Source organism: Perognathus longimembris, chromosome 22, assembly GCF_023159225.1.
Source record: "Perognathus longimembris pacificus isolate PPM17 chromosome 22, ASM2315922v1, whole genome shotgun sequence".
Taxonomy (NCBI): domain Eukaryota; kingdom Metazoa; phylum Chordata; class Mammalia; order Rodentia; family Heteromyidae; genus Perognathus; species Perognathus longimembris.
The window spans coordinates 11,742,914-11,758,410 of record NC_063182.1 but is presented as its reverse complement, the minus strand read 5'-3'; the positions used below and the strand labels follow the sequence as shown (position 1 = coordinate 11,758,410).

The window sequence follows — 15,497 nt, the reverse complement described above, 5'->3', positions numbered from 1 at the left end:
TCTCACACCTGCTATCCTAGCTACATAGGAGGCTGAGATCTGAGAATCATGGTTCAAAGCCAGCCTAGAGAGGACAGACCATGAGACTCATATGTTTAATTAACCACCATAAAGCCATAAATGGAGATGTGACTCAAGTGGCAAAGCACCAGTCTTGAGGAAAATAGCTCAGGAACAGTATCCAGGCCCTGAGTTCAAGCCCCAGACAGGCACAGCTCTCCTCCCTCCTCCCCCACTTACACACAAATTATGGTATGATTACAGAATAAACCTCTATGGAGTAGCTGTATAGTAAAAGAACAAGCAGACAGTCTCATTACTTTATGTGAAAAAAGTCATAATCCAGTAATAATCAGAAAAAATGTGTACACTCATGTTTGCAAGCGTACATGTATTATGTGTATATGTACATGTATAAAGAAAATTAGAATATGTCAATATTCATTTAATAGTTGCCATGTGTTTGGGTGATATATACTTTTTCCTCTGTTTTCATTCTCTAATTTTTCTATAAGAGATGCCTGTTACTTATGAAAGCTTATTTGGTGGTTCTAGCAGAGGATCATAGTATTTGTATTCCTCTGTTGGGGAAGGATTTCCTTTATAGAAGAGACTCATGTAGCATCTTGGGGGGACAGACACCCACTGAGCCAGCAGTTGAGTCAACCCTGACAACCAGTGGGGTGACTGATGTCACAGTCAGGTCACCTTCATATCCCAGAAACACCCACTACTTATATACAAACAAATAAACCCATGTCTTGCTGTCCATCCACGACTTATGGCAAGTAGGTAACTTGGATTGGTTTTCCTCAGGTACCAATTCTGTAAAGTGTAAATGTTAACTTGGTGTTGCCTCACGGACTACCTAGCCAAGAATACCTAGTTACCTTGCAGTTTCACCAAAGAAAATAATCTCAACTGAGAAACGTGAAGGATATATTGAAGGGCTTTTTTTTTTTTTTTCCACATTACACTTTCTAGGTTAGTTTTCCTGCCCTTCTTGAACTCTAACCAGATTTCCTTTTCTATCTGACTATGGTGAGAGAAAAGGGGAGTGGGAAGACATCAGTCTATCACTTACGGAGATACTCGGTGGGGTCAGACAAATCTTTGACATCTCTGTGGTCACCACACACTTCTTGCAAGAAAAGAATTGAAAATCCTTGGCAAGGCGGACTAGCTGGAAGGGCTATCTATGCTTATGGCCCAGTACTAAGTTTCCCAAAGTAAACACTTGGGAAGACATAGGTATAAAAAGAAAAAAAAGATAGATAGAGAATATTAACATGAAAAGAAATTAACATTGGACGAGGTAACAAACAGTACAAGAAATGTATCCAATGCCTAATGTATGAAAATGTAACCTCTCTGTAAGTCAGTTTGATAATAAAAATATATATATAAAAAAATAAATTAACATTTCCTTGTAATCTGCAACCCAATATGTTTTTTGTCCTTTTATTTCATGCTAATTGTTGATCATTTACAATGGAAACTCATGGCTGGAAATAGGCGTCACCTATAGTAGCTAAAAGAGTGAGAAATGGAGCACCAATAAGCACTAATCCATTTTTTTTAACTTCAATAACTATGATTTAGAATAGTTTTTTAAAATCCCGGAGTGTTTATAAGCCAATAAAAATGCCACTGGGACTGCCAAACTTGAATTACGTCACAAACATTTATTCAATGTTCTGTGATTGTACTTACCGCCACTAGTTCTGTTCCCTATATTAACAATTTGAAGATACACTTAGGGACTTAAAACAAATACTTTCTTTTGTGGTACTGGGAATTGAACTTGGGGCTTCACACTTGCACTCAACAACTTGAGTTATACCCTTAGTACTTTTGCTTTGAATTGGTTTTCAGGTAAAGTCTCTTGCCTGATCTGGCCAAAGACCTGATCTTCCTACTTCTGCTTATAGACTGGCTATGATTTCAGGCATGTGCCACCTTGCCCTTGCTTTTTAGATAGAGTCTTGTGCTAGCCTCAAACTGTGATCCTTCTATATCAATCATCCTGAGTAGCTGGAATTACAGGTATGCACCATTATGCTTTTCATTTTTTTCTTTACTCAATGGAAACATATTTCCCTAGGCCTGCTGCCAGCCTTAATAGGCCTTTTCAGGGCATATTGGGCTGTGGTTTATTTCCATAACTGAATAGCTGAGTTGAATTTTATAAATAGTGTCTAGTGGGTCTTTTATATAACAGGTACACATTAAATGTATGCACCTGCAAGTGAATAATTAAATGATTGCATTTCAGAGCTTTACATATAGAAAATGAAAAGATTTGAGTGGCAGTTTAGCTTCTTATTCCACGTAGCAAAGCATACCATTGTGTCCACACACCTACTTAAGGGTATTCTGTACTTCTCGCCTTGCTTTTGGTTGCAACACCTGAATGATAAATCCCTCATGCTCTCAGATCTTGTGACAACAGCAGGAGAAAGAACCGGAAAGAATTGTGGAAACTTTCATCTTCACAATGTCTGCTAGCAGAAAAATTATCAAGTGCCTTGACATTTACCATTCTTCAGACTTGATCCAATAATTCTCATTTCTCTTGTGGCTTCCATTTTTCATTTTTCTTTTTTATTGCAAATGCCTTACTTCACTGCCTCTACACTTATTATATCCTACAGTAGCAAGACAACCCCAGAGGGCAGACCAGCACCTGCTCAGGAAACTCGCTGTGTTTATATCAGTTGCACTGAGTCCAGCAACGGCTGCAAGCTGTGGTCCCTGGAACCCTGCTGCCCCCCTTCCACCCCTTCCCAAAGCATTGCTATGGGAAGAGGGGGAGTTCCTTCTCAGGCTTACTTAATCCTGTCATAACCCAACACACACACACACACACACACACACACACACACACACAGAACAGGGAAGGCAACCCAGAGGGGACAGTACTTCAGAGGGAGCACAGTTGTCATCCACCCTCTAGCAAGGAGTGAGAAGCCAGCACCAGACTGTGGGGCACAGTCCTGCCCCACCCCCCCACCCGGGTCATCAATGCCCCATGGAGCACTGAGCTCGGGAAAATGTTCCTGAATACAATTCTGTTTCTTCAGCTACAGCACATTCAGTTCTCATGTGCAATTTTCCCTCACACCAGCTCAACGTGTCTGCTTGGGGATTCAATTGTGCAGGCTTAGTGCAAAAAATAAAATAAAATAAAAAAGTAGTCATGCTGGATGCAAGCAGAAGGCTCATGGCCTTCAGGAGCTCCTTTGTCAGATGCCATCTCTGCCTCTACTTTGTAGTCTTCTGTTAGATTCCTGACTCATCTTACCACTGCAGGTCTCTCTGCCCAGATTTTTGGGACTGACAGGTTAATCTTCGTAGAGAAGCACTTAGATTAAGTTGCTGCTTCCTTACCAAGCAAACACACAGACAAGTGAATGAAATCCCTCAATAACTTCCTACTGATTTCTAAATATTGCCTAAACTCCTTACCTCAGGACTGGCCCCATGTTTCCTGCCACTTGCATGACTTTCCACACTCCAAGGCTATTTCTTCCAAGGTCTCATATATTCCATATCATTGAGATTAAGTAGTGGAGGACAATACACTTCTTTACAGCATGACAAAATAGACCAGGCAGAATATTTGTGCGACTGCTCTGAATTTTATGACCCACCACTAAATATTTAGAAAATACGGACTTAAATATCACCTTCCTGTGGTTGTACCTACACTATCTCTGTAATCTTATCTGAGTATATTGGAAACCGTGTATACTGGTATTAGAAGTAGGCAATTGAAAAGGAATACCAAAATTGAGAGACACAGGGTAAAAAAAGACAAACAACTACAAAAGCAATACTTGCAAAACTGTTTGGTGTAAGTCAACTGAACACCTCAGGGGGGGAAAGGGAAAGGGGGAGGAGGGGGGGTATGAGGGACAAGGTAACAAACAGTACAAGAAATGTATCCAATGCCTAACGTATGAAACTGTAACCTCTCTGTACATCAGTTTGATAATAAAAATTTGAAAAAAAAAGTTGGTTTGCTAATTGAAACCCTTTCCCTCCAAAGGTAGCATCTCTGTATACTTGACTACCTGGGACCTGATTCTATGGCACTGTTCAAAAGCTATATAGTTTCATACCTGAGGCAGAAAGCCCCTCTCTTGCCTGATTAGAGCCAGTCGCAGCGACTGGCAGAGAGTGACAAGCAAATTTAATCAATGAGGTCTTGCAGTCTACTGTCACAGGAAAGAATTTTTATAAGGTACTTTTGGAAAAGTGGACATGGGAGTAAAAAATATTATGACATGTTGACCTACAAAGTAACAAAGGAGAATGACAGTTTTAACAAACTGGAACTAACAGCATTTTGTCAGCTTGTGCACAGGAAGGAGTTCAGTCACCCGGCATGCAGGTAGCAAATTCAGGAAGGCAACACAGGACTGTCGGCTTTGCTTGGTGATGGCTTTGCTCTGGCACTTTATACAAACCACCCCTGGCAAGAGTTCTCCTTCTTTTAAAGTAACCTACATGTTCAAAAATTCTTTCTTTCTATTGTTTCTTTTGTGATGGGAAATTTGTTTTTCTTTGCTTATTTATCTTTATGGTCTACACACTAGGTCATAGTAACATTACTATTTTGTATTCATATAAAAGGTAAATCATCAATGGGGCTGGGAATATGGCCTAGTGGTAAAGTGAAGCCCTGGGTTCGATTCCTCCGTACCACATATATTGTAAAAAGCCAGAAGTGGCGCTATGGCTCAAAAGGTAGAGTGCTAGCCTTGAGCAAAAAGAAGCCAGGGACAGTGCTCAGGCCCTGAATCCACGCCCCAGGACTGGCAACAAAAACAAAACAAATAAACAGAAATAAAAGGTAAATCATCAAATTACCTTTTGATAAAAGGTGATGAATTCAGTTTGTTTCAAACATTTTTGTGTGTGTGCATGTGTGTGCTGCTACTGGGCTTGAATTTAGGGTCTGAGTGCTGTCCCTTAGCTTTTTTATTTGCTCAAAGCTGATGAGCCACAGTTCTACTTCTGGCTTTTGGCTGGTTAATCACACTGACTTTTCTGCACTGGCTGGCTTTGAACCAAGATCCTCATAGCTCAGCCTCTGAGTATTACAGTGATAAACCTGCTGGTGCCTGGCCAGATTTTCTTATGACAGTTTGAACAGATGTAAAGTTTTATAGAGCACACACACACACACACACAAACACACACACAGCAGTAGTGGCAGCAGCATCAAGAAACTAGTAAGAGGGAAGCAATTATATTAAATATCCACAGAGTGCTTTATGTTTAAAAAATTATGAGACTAATCATGATGCCTAACTGTGATTCAAAGCTGTGAGGTGCACTGCCTCTAAAGGTCATGTTACAGAAGAAGTTGCATATCAATTTCTTAAGCCATGGAACCTTTGTAGCCTTCGTAAAATCATAGAATGTTAGCATTATAACTCATCCAGCTTAATATCTCACTTCACAAAGCTCTTCAATAAAAGCGCAGTGTCTCCTTTCCCAACACATTTCTGGTAACAAGGAACTCATTACTCTGCAGAGAAACCCATTTCACTTTTGGAAAGCTCTCGCAATTTTCCTAATATAGAGCCAATATCTGTTTCCTCTCACTTTCAATAATGAGTCCTCATTTTACTCTTCAGAGCTTTAGACAGATTTAGTCTGACCCTCATTTCAAATGACTTTTTTTCAAAGACCTGAAGGCAACTTTCAGCTCTGTCTTGTCTTTTGTCTAGCTTCTTCACTTTCCTGTTTTTTTTTTTTAACTTTTCAGCTGGGTTATGATAATAATAATAATAATAATAATAATAAAAAAAAGCACAAGAAGGTCTAAATGGATTCAATTCTTTTTAGTGTTCTAATGTGACTGTATCTGTGTGAAATGTGTTCAGAAGATGTTATTTTAGATGTAACTTGGACATTTAAGAGTAAAATGAAACTATTAATTTCTTGAACCTGGACACATGGGTATATTAATGAAACTTGAAGAGCTTTTTAAAAAACAGTTGCATCACAGTATCTACTCATTCATTCATTCAATGTTTTTGAGGGTCCACTACATGTCCAACACTCTTTTCAACACTGATTGGTTTCTCTTGCTATTGACCTCTTAGGTTAGATTTCCCATATTCTATGCTTCTGCAATTTACTTCTCCCTCTTGGAGCATGGCTTTACATCTATGCTTGTAAAATCTCATCCAATTTGATTGTGGCTTGTTGTGTCATTTTGTAAATATTGATGACATTCAATATGTTCAGTTTGGTTTTCCAGCTTTGTGCTGACTATAAACATAATAAGTATTGTCTATCTTCATTTAAATCATTGTGTTGAGAGGTTTGATGCTAAAGACAGTCTTGCCAAAAAGCTTCTAGCTACTTAGTGATAAATCACCTCACAACACTCAGCAGTACTATTCACTATCTATAGCTCAGTCTTTTTTATATTATTCAAAGATATAGTCAGTGACTTCATAATGTTATTTTTGTGCAGTAAAGATACATTATGTTCCACAGAATTTCTTAATCAGTTTAGAGATATCATGGAAAAAAAGTTCTTATCATCAGTAACTCCAATTTTGTGTTAAAAATTCCAGATTTCTTAAAATACATGAATAATAATATACTTTTGGGAGTTTGTGCTATAAAGTTCACTAGCCTATAATTTTCAGAATCTACCTTCCCTCTCTTTCTAAAAGGGAAAACATATGTATGTCTCTCTCCACTCTGTTCTCTGTGATTTCTAAACCATAATGATGCTGTTGCATTCTTCATCAAACACCCTAATATGTAATGACATAGACAACTAAACACACTGAAGAGACTGGGTGTTATTCTGTTATGAAGAATTGGGTGTTATTCTGCTATCTCCTCATGTAGCTCAGGTGGTTGTTTCCTGTTAATCATTCTTGACCATTTGAAAAGCATTTCCTGTGATGGGTAAGATAGAAGCAAAAGGGCTGAATATGGCTTATTTCAACATCTGTTAATCCTGTATTATATTCTAGGTAGGGGGGTTATTCCTTCTTTATTTTGAACACACCTTTTTATTATATGAAGTATGAGTCATTAACTTTGACTCAATTCAATTTTAGCTTCTCTGTCCCAAATTTTGTGAACATTTAAAAATTCTTCTTGGGCTGGGGATATGGCCTTAGTGGCAAGAGTGCTTGCCTTGTATACATGAGGCCCTGGGTTCGGTTCCCCAGCACCACATATACAGAAAATGGCCAGAAGTGGTGCTGTGGCTCAAGTGACAGAGTGCTAGCCTTGAGCAAAAAGAAGCCAGGGACAGTGCTCAGGCCCTGAGTCCAAGCCCCAGGACTGGCCAAAAAAAAAAAAATTCTTCTTGTTCTTCCTATCGTTTGTGAAAATTTAAAAATTCTTTCAATCTTCTGCACATGACCACTTTAAAACTCATCTAATTGAAAGGTTAAAAACAAAACAAGTGTTGAGCTTTTTCGAACAGTCTTGGCATATTGAAAAGAGACAATTAAGAGTATGATTGAATTCATTGCCCTTTACCTTCTTTCGTTCAATACAGAGTTCAGAATATTAATTTCGAAGTCTCCCGTCACGCCCAAGCTCTATTTCTCTTTGACTAGTAAGTTTCAGAGCCACTGTTCTAGACCACTGAACATCTTCTATCTGTAGGCTGAGTTGTTTGGCTCTCCTTAGTCCTGATAATAGGTTTCTTTCATTTCCACAGTAGTAGCTTGCTCTTCTTTGACAAAGACCAAAGAAACAATTATTCTCATTGTCTTGATTTTCCTTGAAAGATGAAGCTATTTTCAAGGCAAACCTTTGATTTGGGAAGATAAACTCTAGAGATCTACCCATTCATCTGATCCATCTATCCATCTATCATTCTATAGAATTTAAGAATATGAAGCTTTTGTTGTATCTCAGAGTCTAAAGGAGATGATGTCATAATTCAACTCTTGCAGTTGACCTATGAGACAGCTATTATCATTCTACTTTAAAGATGATAAGTGGGATAAGATAGATTGAGATATGTGGTCATGGTGACCAGTTGGTAATTAACACCCAGAATCCTAACTGGAAAGCTGTCTCCATGGCAGATACTACAAACACATCAACCATATTCAGCCATGTGGTTTCTGTAGAATCCTTATTTTTATTAAGACTTTGCATCTGCTTTGCTGGTAATTTGACCAATATTATTTTTATACTTTTATATTTTCATTCAAAAAATCTTCACTTACTAAACCTTCTAACTTGTTTGAATACTTACTATGTACCAGGATGAGGAAGTGTGCTAGTTTTCCATAGCTATGACAAAAATACGTGGGATTGACTACTGAAAAGGAGGAAAAATTACTTTGACTCACAGTTTGAGAGGCTTCAGTTCATAGCCAGTGGGTTCCATTGCCTTTGGACCTGTGTGAAGCAGTCTCATGGTGGGAATACATGACACATAAAAACTTCTCACATAAAGGTGGCCAGAGAGTAAAGCAGAGAAACAGGAAGGGTCTCGAATCGCAAGACGCCCCTCAAAAGCTTGTCTCCAATGACCTGAGTTCCTCTAATTGAGCCCCAACCACTAAATGTTCCATCAGCTCCCAATAATGTCACCAACACCTGGGACAAAGCCTCTAGCACAGGGGCCTTTGGAGGAACATTCACCATTTAAGCTGTAACAAGAGGGGGTCTATCAACCCTTTCAACTTCTTCCCTAGAAGCTGGTAAGCTGGTATTTATGCTTCCTACTGTTGGGCATTCTGAAGAAGAAACACACTAACAAGCTCTTCATGCATTCCTCCGTTCTCTAGTGTTATGCTTGTCCTGTCAGAGCAAATGGAATCAGTTCAGAAGTGACTTCCTGTGTGTCTCAGCACTGTAGACTCGACACAGACTGAGCAACTTAGGAATAGAAGGGAGATGCAGAAAAAGTGACAGGTTAGGAGCAGAATTTTTCTCACTTCAGAGGACCTGGCACCATTAGGTTCAATAAGCCAATGTGTCTAAAATAGTTTAATCAGAAGCGATTGGCCTATACATGAAGAGAAATTATCACTACAGAGGAGCAGCTCCTTCAATAAATGCAAGGCTAACTGGCTGTTTGCTTGGAGACAGAGATGGGGTATGGCACTGGGTTTGAACTCGCCATGCAGGGGCTCTACCACTTGAGCCACACCACCAGCACTTTTTGTTTCTTTTGATTTTCAATAGGGCCTTATGTTTATCACTGGGCTACCCTTGGCTAGGAGTCTCCTATTTACACTTCTGGCATAGCTAGAATGATAAGCATATGCGACCACACTTAGCATTTTTATTGGTCATGATGAGGTTTTGGAACCTTTTCTTTCTAACCAGACTGGCCTTGAACTGCAGTCTTCCTGATCTCTGCTAGGAGATAGGCATAGGCCTCCATGCCTATTTCCATTCCTTTTTGCTTTAACTGTACAGTCCTATGAAAGCTGAGAGTTCATCCCTTAACCCACAGATTTAGGGGCACAGTCCTGAGTAGAATCTAAGAGACACTGAAGCAGTAGGAAGCATCTCCTTTTAAATCAAGTGGAAGGAACTATAAAACCCAGGCAGAAAGACCAACCTCCCCTTCCTGTTTTATTAAATGCATGAGGCAGCAGAACACATATCTATCACATTCCTCAATAAACAGCAACAGGTGTTGTCCCCAGGGCATGGGTGGAAGGAAGAGCATGAAACATGGTGACCTTTCTTCTTGGGAGTCATTTCTCACTGCTTGCAGCCCCTCTCTTGGGCAGTAAAAGAGATGACAGCAGAGGGATTGGAAAAGTGAGAGCTTGTGCAAGCTGTCAGGAAATAAGCAGCAAAGAGCCCTTTATTCTCTTCTACTGGAGGAGGGTGTTTTCCCTCTCCGGGACAGCTAGGCCCTTGCAGAGCTAGGTGATAGGTCTCCTCAGCCTCTGGAACATGAGGATGATGGGGTCTGAATGCTTGTGTCCTCATCAGAGTCTGAATGAAACCCTAAATGTCCAGTAAGATAGTGACTGGAGGTAGTTGGCCTTGAGAGAGGTAAGTAGGACTAGATTAGGTGGGGCCCTGATGGCAGGATTCATTCCCTTCTAAGAGGAGAGATAAGAAGGCTAGGAAATGTGCTCTCTGGGCTTTTTGTAAAGGATACAAGGAAAGGGTGAACATCTGTAAGCCGGAAAGTGGAAGTGGTGCTCAAGTGGTAGAGCGCTGGCCTTTAACGAGAATGCCAAGGAAGAGCCCCAAACCCTAAGTTCAAGCCTCAGCTCCAGCAGAGAGAGAGAGAGAGAGAGAGAGAGAGAGAGAGAGAGGCCCCTTACCAGCAACTGTATCTGCCAGCACCATGACCTTAAGACTTTAAAGCTCCCAGAACTGTGGGAAGTAGAATCTGTGCAAGTGTATTAGTATTCTATTTGATATATTGTTACAGCAGCCAGGAATGACAAAAACAGTGCCAGAATTATGCTGGTCTTGTCCCTTCCAATGCTGAATGTCAAAAGCTATCTTGGCCTAAAGCAATTCTTTATTCTTTCCTCATGTAACCTCATCTCCTGCCATAGGTAAGTGTACAATAAGAAGAATGTGATCTTGAAAATGAAATAAAAATGTGTAAGAATAAAATTGCATAAAAGAACCATTTTCAGGAAAATGGACACCAAGTCTTGGGATAGGAGAAGGGGAGTTTTAAGAAAATACTCCTTGCAAATGTACTTACCTTTATTTAAGCGTCCCATTACAGTAAATTCGAAATATTTGCTATTGTCCGATGAGGAATAGAGTCCAAAGATGGTGGCTGAGCTTTTAGTCTGCAGCTTGAAGGTGGAGATCACATAGAGCTCACTCAGGGTGGGGTCTGTCAGGACTGGTCTCAGAGCAGCAGGGTTCAGCCTCTGGCTGGAGGACAGCAGAAGGTCAAAGACTAGGGAGAGGGAAGAAGAGAGAGATGAACTTTGGGAGAGAGAAACTTTGAGGCAAGCATGTTTCTTAGGGGCTATTTGACAATAGCTACAAAATAATGGAAACTTACCTTGTATCGTGTGTGTGTGTGTGTGTGTGTGTGTGTGTACATGCTTGTGCATATACATGGTGCCAGTACTGGAGCTAGATCTCGGGGCCTGGACTCTATACCTTAGTTTTGCTACTTAAGGCTAGCATTCTACTACTTGAGCCATAGCTCTACTTCAGCTTTTTAGTGGTAATTAGGGATAATAGTTTCATGGACTTTCATGCTGGGGTTGTCTTTGACCTATAATCCTCAGATCTCAGTTTCCTGAGTAGCTCAGATTACAGGTGTGAGACACCAGTACTTGGCACTTTCTATCATGTTTTCATATTTCGGTCTCACAAGTTCTTCCTTGTCACTTGGTAGTGGCTGCACATTTGAAGCAGGAGAAATACAGCATAATATTCATTACTAGTTAGAGTCCTCAAAGGAAGACTAAATTTGCAAACAAAATTGGATGTGGCTACACTAGTGGCTTTGAAAATGCCCACTAGGAAAAACACTAAGGCTTGAAGTACAATGGGGACAGGTGAAAGCATCCAGTTTATTGTTTTTCTCATGTCCTTAAGCAGTGAATTTCAGTCCTGGGTTCCCTTAGGTACCTGGCAGACCAGAACAAATTGCATTTTCCTGGTCAGTGATAAATGACAGTTAATAATGCTGAAGGCACGGATGTGGTGGTAGGTACAGTGTCACTAATATGATTGGCTGCTTTTGTGAGATCTAAGTGTACCCTTTGTGCCTTTACAATTCTCTGATATTTCTCTGTTGAAAAAAAAAAGTCCTATTATAGAAACCAAACCAAACCATGAGGTTTCTCTTTCTTGACTACAAACTGATGTATAAAAACAAAAATCTGCATTTGTATTTGTATAAGTTGTCTTTGATCAAGAAAAGTACTTTGATCAAGAAAAATACTTTTCTAAAAGAAAAGTATTTTAAGATTTAGGAAAGCTATCTGAAACTTTGTCTGGAGCCACTTAAAAGGCAAAGTCTGAATCTGGGTAATACTCATTAGAAGTTACTTAGAATTTGTTAGCTTGTGAAAATATTGTTTGAACAATTCCACAGCCTACAGGAACTTCAGTGCCTGTCTCTTAGGTATAATAATCTGACTACTAAAAGGATTATACTGATCATTTATAAAGAGCTCTTACAAGCATGCTTAAGCATACTAGTGGAAAAATGAGCAAGGAAGGTGAAAAAGCAGTGTGCAGAAAAATTATAAATCACAAATAAGCATATAAATAACAGTTCACATTTACCCAATTATGAAGAAAGTTAAGTAATAGGACAGTGTTTTCACTACAAATCAGAAAAGTCACATGGATAGTAGTAGCCAGTAACTGTTGAGGGAGATAGGCCCTCTTATTCAGTTTTAAGTACAAATACCCTGAACACAGCTTAAATAAGAGTATCAAAGGCCCTAAAACAAAATGCCCTTTGACCTAGCAATTCAACTTAAAGAAATGTATACTATGGATGTATAAGATAGCAAATGACTTAGGGACAAGGATATTTGCCATCAATGGAAATTCTAGAATTTTGTTTAGGGAGGAATTAGGTAAAACTCTAAATGCAAGAGAAATAAATCTTAAAGCTCTCTTAAAGCATTTTGCCATGAAAACATAAACTCTCATTGGTTGGAGAATGTCAACCAAGACATCCTATGACACTTTAATCACTCAATAAATTACCAACTACAATATCAAAATACTGAAAATGACTTGTGTTCTCTGTTACAAACCTGGTTAAGTTAATTTCAGTTAGTACAAAAAAGAAAGAAAATATCACTTAAAAATACAGCTGTTTACCTACAGATGGGAAAAGATGTTTGTAATAAATCAAAAAAAGAGATTATGAAAGTTTGTGACACAGGAAAAGATTTGAAAGAAAAGACAATATAACAGCACATTCAACTTAGTGGAAGCTATCTATTATTTTTCTTATCCAATTTCTATTTTCTACAATGAGTAGATATTGCTTTTTTTATAAGAAAGAATGAATAAAATTCTAAAAACAAACAGGGAAAAATTCAGCTACTCAAAAATGTCTGCTTTCAATTTGGCTCCAATTGATCTATACCATGTCTTTCACATATACCAGAGGCCCTCACACAAAAATGAATATGTTGGAAAAAGTAAATCTATTGTATATGTTTCTTTTAATTCTCCATGTCCCCAAATAATGAGGACAGTTGCCTACTTTATTTCAAAAAAAGATTATTTTTATTTCAGGCAATTGGAAACTGCATGTCTACCAATGAAGGCATCCTCAGAAAAGTGGTGTGTTTGGGGTAGGTAACTGCATCCAAATGAAAGTTGGTACTCTTCATCTTTGCTTCGACTTTGTTCAGGTCCATAATTTAACTCACACTGAAAGTCGCTGTATTTCAATCTGTATTGTTTGATCCATTTGCGCTCTCTCTCTCTCTCTCTCTCTCTCTCTCTCTCTCTCTCTCTCTCTCTCTCTCTCTCTCTGCAGAGTGGGGATTAGTTAGTAATGACTTTAGGATGTTTCAAAAAGAAAATAATGCACTATCATTTTCTATTAATGTTATTGCCTTTTTAGTCCAACCAGAATCCAGGCCCAACCCTCTAGTGTTAGACGTGAAATTACTGCTACCAATGACCCCAACTATTATGTAAATTGAATACACTAATTTAGGACTTGTAATTCCCACTCGAAAAGGAGATAAGCAAATTATCCAGTTGAGCTGATAGTTATCTAACTCAATAAGAGAGTCTATTAGAAACTTGACTTAATCAGATCATCTATTGCAATTATATTAACCAGATAGTTAGACTCTAGCCTGAGCTTACATCTCCATAAAACTGCCAGGTCTAAGAAGCAGAATTCATCCCTAAGCTACACCACAAAGTGGTATATTCAAACATCAAGAGTTTATTATAACACAAAACATTGGATCCAAATTCAAATGTGCCAAATAATCTCGGCAACAAGAATATTTTTTGAATTGTATTACAGAATTTGTTCTCTGGCTTCCTAGATGCACAGGGCACAGGACCTATTACAGACTTTGGCATTTCCAACCGGATCTGAAATTAGTTGCACAGGAACCCCTGAAACCAAAACTCTGGTTTTCTAGTGTGGAGTCAAGATGAGTTCCTTGGTAAAACAAAAAGCTTAAGTGGGTGAGCTGTGTGCTGGGGACTTCTGGGCGTTGGAAAGGTTCTCACAGGAAGTCTTCCAGGAGAATAACCATTGTTACTTCACCTGCGCGTCTCTTCACGTTTTCTTTCCTTCATCAATCCTCCATCAACCCAAGCACCAAGTTCAAAGTGGAAGATGACCGGAAGGCCTTTCTTCTCTAAATCATTTGTTCCTTTTTGCATTTTACAAGAAGTTCTGTTTCCCCTGAAGAGCTCTCTCTGCCCGAGGGCATCTCCTCTTACTAAGGGGAGGCATTTCTAGCTATCTATAGTTATTGGATTTTTTTTTTTTAACTTTTCCATAGACCCAAGACCACGTTCTCAGCCCTTTCTGTTTGTCTCAGGAATCAAGGTAGCCAGGCAAATAGGACGGGTGCGTCTGTGGATCCACCCCGAAAGGCGCTGACAGAGGGAAGGAGGAAGGATGAGCCTTTCTTGGGGTGATCTCCACTTCTGCCCTCGGGAGGGAGGCAGGGCTGGTGGGGGGGGGGGGGGGGACGGAAAGCACTGCAGGGGCAGAAGCCGCTCGGCAGGCCACTGGCCATGTCACCCGGGACCTGGGACCCGGGAGCTGGGGATGCACTTCCCAGCGCTGCCTGGGCTGGGAACCAATGTGGCACCCCTCGAACCAACGTCTACACGCTCAGCACAACTTCCAAGCAATCACAGCGTGCCCCAGAGGGACGGAGCCGCGCTGGGGAGCCTCTGGGAGCTGGGGGGGGGGGGCGGTGCGTGACCCCAAGAGCCCCGCAGGTCGCCCACTTACCCTGCGGGCTGGGCTGGGCGCCGGCCCCCAGCCACGGCTGCAGGACCAGGTGCAGGAGCAGCCAGGCGGCTCCCCGCGGGGCCAGCATGCTCCCGACGGCTCGGCGGGCCTCCGCGCGGGGCTGGCGGGGTGCCGTCCAAGTCGGGGGGCCCCGTGGGCTGCGCAGGGGTCCGGTGCACGGCGCGGAGAGGACGCGGAGTGCGGGAGCCGTCGGGGAAGCGGAGGGCGCTCGCGTCCTGGCCACGCGCGCGGAGCTGGGGCGCTGGCGGCTGAGCTGCGCGGCCGCCACCGGCGCTTTATGGTCCGGCCGCCCCCGGGGCGGGGGAGGACCCAGGCCGGGGCGGCCCCCTTGGCGGGGATCCCCCCCCCCCGGGGGCTGGGAAGGCTGCAGGAGGAGCCAGCCGGAGGAACCGGGGGGCCAGAAGGGGTGGGAAGGGATGGAGACCTGGGGTGGGCCAGGAGGGAGGGCGGTGGAAAGGTGGGAGGCAGGGAGGGGGTGCTAAGGACCCTGGAGAGGCGCAAGGGGGTGGAGGGACGGGGGGGGGGGGGAAGGAACAGGCAGAGCCTCAAAAAG

The 15,497-nt window shown here is 41.3% G+C and overlaps 1 protein-coding gene across 1 annotated transcript in view; it reads right to left on the bottom strand.

Annotated features, from left to right (window-relative positions):
- The window catches only part of Thbs4 (thrombospondin 4), a 38,671-nt gene extending 27,771 nt beyond the window's left edge, over nucleotides 1-10,900 (bottom strand). Inside the window, exon 1 of the mRNA XM_048331138.1 lies at nucleotides 10,697-10,900. Within this exon, the coding sequence (XP_048187095.1) occupies nucleotides 10,697-10,715 (19 nt within the window). The 5' untranslated portion in view covers nucleotides 10,716-10,900. The remainder of the gene's footprint in view (nucleotides 1-10,696) is intronic.
- Between the last annotated feature and the right edge of the window lie 4,597 nt (nucleotides 10,901-15,497).